Below are 9,200 nucleotides of genomic sequence, written 5' to 3' on the forward strand. Positions count from 1 at the left end.
CCAAAGGCACCTGGCCACCAAGGGTGGCAACGCAGCAAGAGGCACCGGCCAGGTCCTGGGCAGGCAGGGTCCCTGGCAGGGGCTGGCCGGCTGGGGCAGGACACTTACGGGGGAGACCTCCCCGAGAACCTGGGTGCCGGGCAGTCACCTGTACTGTCTCACGGGCCCCACAAGGCACACACTTGCCACCCTGTTCCCTGAGTTTCTGCTTGGTAAAGCGATTCAATGCTGCAACCGGGGCGCAGAGGGTCTGGTCAGGGGTCCACCCCCATCCACACTGCTTCCACGAGCAGTGGGGCATCGTGAAGGGTCGCAGGCAGGCACGGCTGTGGGGCCCAGACTTAGCCTCCCGCCCATAATCCCTGGACCCTGAGCTGCGGTGCCTGGAGAGGTCGTGAGACCCCGGCTCCTCCGTGCGCCCATGGCCCTCCCCACCTGATCCTCATGCTATGCGTGCCCAGCCCTGCCCCTCCCACGGGCGCACTCGGGCCCCTCTGAGAGCCAGCGGGCTCTTCCGTCCAGTGCTGTTCCACGAGGCCAAGCCTCAGCGTCACCTGACCCCAGGGAGGTGGGCTGTCCCCGCAGCGGCGGGGGTTGGGGGGATCAAACCAGAGATGAGGGGATGGGGGACCCAGCTTGAAGCCCAAGCCTGTGCATGGCCCACCAGGACCAAGGGCCAGGGAAAAAACAGTGGCAAAAAGAAACATTTAATAACTGGGGGGAAAGAGGAAGAAAGGTGCACTGCAGGCAGGGTGGGGGGCAGGGTGTGCTGCCTTCTGAGGAAGGCCAGGTGGGCAAAGGGCAGGTCTCCAGACAAGCTGTATCTGTTGGCAGAGGATGGGGAAAGGGCGATGGCCCGCGCTGGCCGTGGCCCAAGGCTGCAGGCACACATGCACAGGGCTCAGCAGAACTGCAAGAAACAGGTGAGAGGCGTCCATCCAGCCGTGCGGCCCACAGGACCCCAAAGGGCAGGAGGCAGGGCTGGGGTCTCCATCCACCATCTCCAAAGCTCCCAGGGGGCTGACTGGCATGGCCATCCCCCAAGTCACACCACAGACCCCACAAAGGCTGGGGATGGCCTGGGCTCACCCACCTACCTTCCAGCGGTTTCCACACTCGTTGCAGACGACGAACGTGGTCATAGGCTCATCGGAGCTGCGGGTCTGCACCTGTGGGGAGGGCCACGGTGGGAGGGGCCCAGCCCCAGGGCCTCAGTCACTTGCAGCTGGAGGCTCCAGGGAGCAGGACTTCCCAGGAGTCACAACCTGGGGAGCCGCCACCCATGGCCTCGGGCCGCGCTGGCCTCACGTCGCCTGGGCTGAGGCTGCCCTGCAACCCCAACCTTGGAGTCGCCCCAACCGCTTTCCTCTTACAGGGCCCCCCGACATCTCTTGGGGCCGACATCAGCGTCCACCTCCACGACTCTGAGTGTAGTCCTGCTACCACCACCGACACCCATCCTCCCACCAGCAGCAACACAGCGGGGCCGGGCTCCCAAACTTCAGTGCCCCAGGACGGGCTGGACCCACCGCCCGAGACTGCCTACTGGGGAGCAGGGGTCCTCGGCAAGAGGGAGGCCCCAAGGGTGACCGCAGCTCCTGGCCCCATCGGAGACTAGGTTGTCGGACCCCCGTCCCAGCGCCACTCACACCGCACGTGTCCAGGCGCAAGGGGGATCCAGCCTGCATAGCAGGGGCAGGGGCGGCTCCGAGGAGGGGCGGGGCCTCGGGAGGGCGGGGCCCCGGGAGGGCTGCCGACGCTCACCTGCGTGTAGGTGCAGTTCTTCTTCCTGCACTTGCCGCAGGTGAACAGGTCGGTCTGCGTGCCGCCCGTGCGCGCCATCTGGTGCTCGCGGATGGCCTCCTTGGTCATGGCCTTGCGGATCTCCTTCAGCTCGTCGCTGGCCATCTCCTGGGGCGAGGGGCGCGTGCTTAGCCCGCGGCCCCCCAGGGGCAGCCCCCCGCGCCCCCACGGGCTCACCTCCGAGGTCATCACGGCGATCTGCTGGGGCGTGATGGCGCCGCACAGCACATTGCGCCGCAGGCTGGGGTTCTTGGCGTCCTTGAGGTTGGAGAGGCGGCTCCGCACGCGGTTCTTGTACTTCATGTCCGTGTTCCCCACGTCCCGGAAGATGCGTGCGGACGTTTAAGGACCCGTAGGGAGGCCGATGCCCTGCCCTCCACCCCTGCCCCAAGTCAGCCAGGGCCTTTCGTGGGGGCCGTGTCGGAAGAGCCAGCCACAGCGGGTCGTCGACACTGACGCTTTCCCGGCTGAGACCCAACTGCAGGCTGGAGGCCCAGGACCCAGGCCCACCGCAGGCCCGGTCAGACCCCAGAGGGTCTGGGAGGAGCCCCCTGGTCAAGACAAGCAAGCCCGCCCGATCGCCCAACCCCCTGGCGAGGGCGCAGGACAGTGGCCACGAGGGGAGCTGAGCCTGGCCGGCCCCGCAAGTCCTCCAGAACTCCAGCCCCCGAGCCGCTGCACAAAGGATATATTCCTCGATCTGGGCCGACAAGCGCTCGCAGTCTGCACCGACAGCCACGTGGTCATCTGCAAGAAGGAGCCCTGACCGGCTGCCCTGCCGGCTCCCCCCAACGCCTCAGCCTGCGCGGGATCCAGGTTCCCTGCTCCCCAAAGACCCCCGGCTCCCTGCCCCCAAGGTCAGCAGCACGGGGTTGGACTCAGGCCTCCACAGGCAGGCAGGGCCCAGGCCACCTGGGACTCAAGCGTGTGTCAGGAGCCAGGACCCCGAGGTGTGCTGGGTGGCCCCGGCCCAGGCACTCACGGTCCGTCTGCAGGGCAGCGGTCAGCATCTCGCGACACTTGTTGCGCACGGCGTCACAGGTGACCGGCACCGGAGGAAACGTGGTGATCCTGGGTGTCGATGGCGTCCTGGGCAGCTCTGGCCTCTTGCGGCTGGAGAGAGGCCCGCTCGGGCCGCGTGCACCTCCATGAGATGCCGGTCCCCAGAAAAGCCAATGTCACAGCCACGATGCCCCCAGACCCCGTCTGCTCCACCCTGACAGCGGCCCAGAACCCTGCCCATCTGCAGTCAGGTCCAGCATGTCCATGCGGTCTGGCCAGAGGCAGTGAGGATCACTGGGTGGGACACACTCCAGACGGGATCCCCACCCTCAGGGAGACCTGGAACACGGGGCCACACTGCCCGACGCAAACTGCCAGGTCAGGGAGAGGCAGACGGGACTAGGGATCACCCAAGACCAAGTACCACTATGCAGGCAGCCCCACCCTTTGTAGGTCTGGGCACCCCCCTCCATGGGTTGCCTGTCCACAAGGCTCTGTCCACCCACGGCCCTCCTCTCACGCCCCTGCATCTCGTGACCTTGTGACCTCCACGGAAGTCAGTGGAAGCAGGCGGCTTCCTGGAGGAAAAATAACACGTGCAGGTGGGCGGATGAGCCCACGTCTCTGCAGGGCCATGCCATGAATCCAAAGCTCAGCTTTCCCTCGCCCTTGGCCACTGCTGCCCAGTGGGGTCAAGGGCAAAGCAGCCTCTCAGCCACAGCCCATCCCTGGGGCAGCAGGAGCAGGGAGGCCTCAGTAGCCCCAAAGCCTGCAGCATGCCACAGCCTGGGGCATCGCCGGGGAGGGAGGGGCCGGCAGCCAGAGACACCAGGCCAACGGGGGTAGCCAGAGTTAGCCCGCGAGAACCAGACCCTGGACCGGGGCCTGGATCCGGGGGTGTGGGCGATGGGCTCCCACAGGCCCGCTCAGGCTGTGGGTCAGCTCCGTGCAGCCCGGCAGACAGGGCCTCCCCCTCAGATGCTTGGGGCTAAAAGATCCAGAGGCATCTCTGGAGGGAAAATGTCCAGCAAGAGGCTGACCCTGGGGAGAGTCCTTCCCGAGGAGCTGAAAGGGCTGATGACCTCGGCCCCCGCACCCAGGGCCCCTGGAAATCCGCACCCTGGTCTGCCGAGAAGGTGGGGCCATTGGCGGGGTGTGTGTCTGCCTTCCAGACGTGCTACCTGGGGTCCTGGGCCTCGGAGGCCTCCTTGGAGGACGATGTGGGCAGAGGCCCGCCCCTCCTCCGCTCCCTGGCTTTGGCGTCTGAAGCATCTACATGTGCCGGGAAAGAAGGGAGGGCTGGCTGGGAGAAGGCAGACCCGGAGGGCAGGGCAGGGCCAGGGAGGGGGGCAGACCACCACCAAGGCACAGCCCCAGCCATCGGACCCTGCCCCCAGCCCCAGCTTCCTGCGAACGACTGGGGTCCTCTCTCCCCAGCCAAGGAAGGTCCTGAAAAGTCTCCCTGAGTACAGAAATCCCCCCCAGAGTGACGGCCTTCACGGATGGCACGTTTGGACTTGGACAAAGGCTGGTCACCGCAGGCAGGCCGGACATGGCCACTCCCCAGCTGGGCCTCAGGCCCCAGAGCGAGCCATCGAGTGAGTCCCAGCCTGCACTGGGGACCTTCCCACAGGACGAGAAGCGTCCCATACGCCACCAGAATAAATACGCTTGTCCAACACGCAGCCCAACAGCCACGCAGGACTGGAGAGAAGCCCAGGACATGCAGCTCTGTTTCCCAAGGGTTTGGACAGAGCCCAGGAGGGGCTGGGAAGGGAGGGGAACCTCAGGGTCCAGTGGTGGCATCCCAGTCGCCCCACTGTCCCTAGAAAGAGGCTGCCCCTGTTCCCCCTGAGCGGCTCCAGACCCCCCTCCCTCCTCCTCCTAACCCCACCCCCCTCCCTCCTCCTCCTCCCCCTCCTCGCCCCGACCCCTCCCCTCCCCACGTCTGGAGCTGCCCCCTGCCCTCTGACTCTTCCCCCGGGTGACCTCCCCCAGCTCTGCCAGGTCCCCCTCCAGGGCTCAGCGCAGCCCCCTCCCCTCTACTCTTCCCCTTGCTCCTTGTGGAGCCCCTCTCCTCCCAGCCTGAGCCCGTGCTGCCGGGACTGGGCCCCAGGTGGCCCTGGCTCGGGAACAGCACAGTCTGCGAAGGGCCAGCGCGTCGTGGGTGCCCCCTTCCCCCACGCTCAGCCTAGGCTGCCTGACCCGCACCCAGGAGCTTTTTCCAGGACTTGATGAGAGACTTGGCCAGCGTGACGACCTCCTCGTCCGAGCTCTGCTTCCGCAGGGCGTTGACGGACATGCCGACGCGGGTGGACTGCAAGGCAAGCGGCCAGGTTGGGGGCAGCGGTCAGACCCTCCCCACAGACCCTCGGTGACTCCCACAGGGCAGGCTGGGGACCAGCGAGGGGAGGGATGCCCTCCTGACGGTTACTGCCCCATCTGCGGGAAGCTCAGTGAGGGACGCAGTGGATTCTCCTTGAACGCCCCTCCCTGTCTCTTGGAGCATCAGAGAAAGGCAAGGGACAGTCTCCTCAGGGGCAGGGACTCATGCCAACCAAGGGCCGGGGTGGGGGGCAGGAAGCTCTGCCAGGTGCCTGGGAGCTGGGGGGGCACACAGGGCCCTACCTGCAGCAGGTGCAGCGTGACGGGCATGGCCTTCAGCTCCCGCAGCAGGTCCATGGCTCCATCCTGGAAGGAGAAGGGAGGACCCTCGTGAACGACTTTGAGGTCTCAGTGGGCAAGCTCAGCTCCTCCCACACACGAGGGTTGGGGGAACACAAGGCAGTGACAGTTTGCAGATCCACCTGGGGTCAGATGCCCAGGGAAGGCAGGCATGAGAGGGGAAGCAGCTGTGCACTTAGCCCCAGCCCAGGGCCCCCGAGGGCCGTCAGGGGGAAGGGCCGAAGCCCCTCCCCAGCAGGGGCGCCGCACCAGGTGGAGGCGCAGCCCCAGGAGTGCCCGCACCTGCCCGGTCCCACATCCCCCGCCCACGTGGCTCAGGCCGCCTCTCCTCAGTGCCGCCTGCTGGCGCCAAGCCCTCAGGGGCCTCTGCTCCCCTCATGTGCACCCCACACCCCCTGCTCACTCCCTCCAGCCGCGTCACCTCGCCTGGACAGCTGTGACAGAGCCCCGTCTCCCTGCTCTGCCCGGCACCCCTGCCCGCATCTGCTTCCTCGCAACCGCACACACAAGGGCCACATGGCTCCACAGCAAAGCTCCCCAGGGCCCCTCAGGGGGCCGAGCTGCCCGCCCTGGGACCTCTGCCCCTGCTGCTCCCACTGCCAGCGACACGCCTGCCCCACTCTCCCTCCAGAGCTTTGTGCAAATGACACATTCTCGGTGAGGCCTCTCCCGCTGAAGACGGCAAGCAGCCTGGCACCACCCCATCCGCTCCCTGCGTTGCCTTCCTCCACAGAAGGCTCACGGAATCCACCGGTGTGGTTTCACGTGTGCGTGTCTCTCTCACGACATGAAGGAGGCAGCCATCCAAGGGGTGACAGCCTCAGATGTCCTGCAGCCTGGCCGTGGGAGGGGCAGAACCTGCCCCATCCCTGATCTGGACGGCATCTCTGCTCAGGCTGCTGCCTCCCCCTCATCACCCCCGCAGGCCCTGCCCCTTGGGCTACAGAGTCCAGCCCTGTAGTCAGCTCCTCAGAGGGGACAGATGGGCACCAGAACCGAGGGCACAGAGCCACTCTGCGATCGATCATCTTCCCCAAAACGGAGCCCCGGGCTGCAGAACGCCAGCTTTCTGTGGCCTCCGGACCAGAGGGGCTTAAACGTGATTCCCAGTCACGGCCCCCAACTCCCCCAAGGGGCCTCAAAGGTGCTGGGACCCACCAGGAGCCTCTGCTAGCTCTCACTCCCCACTCCATGGCACCCCAAGCCCCCTAGCCCCCTTCCCAGTCCACACCTGTCCCCCCTCCTCATTCTCCCCTGGGCTTCCATCCATGCGGTGCTCCAGCTAGATGCCCCCTCCCCCAGTCCTGCCTGGCCCGACCCAGCCCTCCGTGGGTTCCGTAGCCCATCTCTGCCCCCACCTGGGGGGCATTTGTTTTGTCTCCTTCAGAGGGGAAGCAGCTTCTTTCTCTGGTCATCTCTGGAAACAGCCAGAGATGTTCCCACATCCCTGCTCCGTGCTGCCCACAGCCTCCCAGGGGTGTGAACATCATGCAGGGTTTGGGGCAGGCAGCTGCTGCTTGATGGATGAATGAAAGCGTGGGAGCCAGCCCCCTTCCCAGCCCCGGGGGGAGAACCCTGTCCAAAGACCCAGACTCAACCATGCTCAGCCCAAAAGTCACCCCCAAACCACCAGTGCAGGCACACAGCCCTGGGGTGGTTGGGCAGGCATCTCAAGACCCCAGCTGAGCCTCCCTCACGGCCCCCACCACCACTCGGCCCGCCCCAGGAGCTCAGTCTGGGGAGAGAGCAGGTCGCGTTTATTGAGCCTCTCAGGGAGCCAGCAGGACTCCTCTCCACCCCCTAGAGGCAGGTACCACCCACCAAAGATGCTTCCTGAGAGGATACCCAGATCACCAAAGTCCAAAGTTGAGAGGGGCCTGAAACTGAAGCCCCATGTGCTGTCCACCCCTACCACCACCAGCCCGAGACCGGGCACAGCCTTCCCCAAAGGCTCACTGGCCGAGGGACGACAGAAGCCGGCCACAGAGTGAGCACAGCTGGTCGCGGGGGTCGCGGGGAGTCCTGCGCGCGCGTATTCCCAGGCCAGGCTGGGGGCTTCCTAGGGCTCTTTCCCAAGGGTGCCTACGCATCTACCCACTCCCCAGTAGCTGCTGGCTGAGCCCTGGCTAAAGAAGGGAAAGGATTTATTAGGGCAACCTGGTTCTTGGGGGGCTGAACAGACAAGGAAAAAAAAAGGGCCTCCCAGACAAGAAAGGCCTCTGGCCGATTGGCCGGTGAAAATGAGACGATGGGGGCCGCAAACCGCAGGCCAGGCAGAGGTAGGGGAGGCGCTGTAGCTCCAGGGGAAAAGGGGGTCCAATCTCACACTCCAAACTCTTGAAGGCGGAGAATGGGTGTGGGAGACCTAGGGTGGGACAGAGGGCTCTGAGTCGGGGATGGGGCTCGGCGGGGAGTTCTGGGGGACTTCGAGGATGCCCAGGCTGGGGAGGAGGAAGGCGAGGAGGGCGGGGCGGCCAGTCAGGGCTGCACGGGCCGGGGCTTCCGCAGGGCCTGGAGGGACTGGGCCGAGGAGGGTCTCCACCAGCCCGGGCTCCCGAGGGGCTCCGGAGTGAGGGGAGGAAGCGGGCGGATCCCAGGCCTGCGGGGTCTCAGTCTAGCAGTTGGGGTTTGAGTCCAGAGCGGTTGGCTCCCGGGACAAGGTCCAGACCGGATCGCGGCCTCTGCCGTGGGTGCGAGATGAAGGGCAGGGCTGGCCCAGGGCGGGGGTCTCGGCCTCCGGCGGGGGTCTCCCCGTGTCCCGGGAGTCTCTCCCGGGGCGGAGTCTCGTCCTGCCCCTCGGGTGGTCGCCGCGGCCCTGACGGGGGCTCGGCAGGCTCGGCGGGGGCTCGGCGGGGCGGGGGTCCCGGGGTCCTGGCGGCCCGCGCCCCTCACCGCGCTCTTCTTGGTCACCATCTTGTCCAGCCTCCGGGCGATCCGCGCAATCTCCTCCTCCTTGCCCATCATCGCCTCGGGGGCACCGCCCCCAGCGCCCGCCGCGCCAGCCTCGGCCTCCCGACCCGGACCCCGGCCCCGGCCGCCGCAGCCTCCCGCACCCGCCGCAGCAGACGCAGCCCCGCCACGGGCGGGAGACCCTCCGTTCAAACCCCCGGCCCCCGCGGCACCGCGCTGCATCTTGGGACACGTAGTTCTCACGCCCGCCCGCCACGCGCGCGCCCGCCCCGCCCCGGACCACAACTCCCAGGAGCCAGGGGGCGCGCAGGGCATCCTAGGAAGTGTAGTCCTTCCGCGGGCAGCCGCCTGTGGACCGGTTAGCCGGCGGAGGGCGCTGCGGCAGCGTAGGGCGCGGCCGTGCGTGGGGGCCGCGGCGCCGAGCCCGCGCTTTCCTCCCAACACCTCGCGGGGGCGGCCAGGGTCCGACTGCGCAGGGACGCAAAGGCACGCGGAGGTCCGTCCCCTCTCCCCGCCCCATGAGCCCTCCTCCGCCACCTTCCGCTGTCCCGGGGCCGCTGCCCGACCTCCTGAGCGCTCCGGCCGGGATTGTGGCCTCGGGGACCCTCGGGGCATGGTCAAGGGGGGTGTCCTCAGGCTGGTTTTCCGGGGTTTCTGCATGCCCACCCCCAACCCCCAGCACTTTGTCCTCCTTTGCCCTGCGGAGAAATCAGATGGGGACTGGCCTCGAGGCTGGCTCCGTAACAGTGACCTACTCCCGGGGTCTGTGCTGATGGCCCACACCCTGCCTCAACTGGTGC

At 67.1% G+C, this 9,200-nt stretch overlaps 1 protein-coding gene across 2 annotated transcripts; it reads right to left on the minus strand.

Moving 5' to 3' along the window:
• Window positions 1–686: 686 nt before the first annotated feature.
• TCEA2 (transcription elongation factor A2) lies at window positions 687–8,847 on the minus strand. Of its 2 annotated transcripts, none has more exons than XM_082429720.1 (10): window positions 8,383–8,847; window positions 5,434–5,496; window positions 5,017–5,122; window positions 3,987–4,077; window positions 2,786–2,916; window positions 2,494–2,550; window positions 1,981–2,135; window positions 1,765–1,911; window positions 1,098–1,169; window positions 687–910 (listed from the first exon to the last, which is right to left on the minus strand). In XM_082429720.1, the coding sequence occupies exons 1-10, from the start codon at window positions 8,713–8,715 to the stop codon at window positions 902–904; spliced, it is 1,164 nt and encodes a 387-aa protein (XP_082285846.1). In that variant the 5' UTR covers window positions 8,716–8,847; the 3' UTR covers window positions 687–901. The 2 variants fall into 2 exon arrangements, with proteins under 2 accessions (XP_082285846.1, XP_082285847.1); XM_082429721.1 differs by lacking the exon at window positions 8,383–8,847 and adding an exon at window positions 6,242–6,363.
• Between the last annotated feature and the right edge of the window lie 353 nt (window positions 8,848–9,200).

Source organism: Balaenoptera physalus, assembly GCF_965194825.1.
Source record: "Balaenoptera physalus genome assembly, chromosome: 16".
Classification (NCBI taxonomy): domain Eukaryota; kingdom Metazoa; phylum Chordata; class Mammalia; order Artiodactyla; family Balaenopteridae; genus Balaenoptera; species Balaenoptera physalus.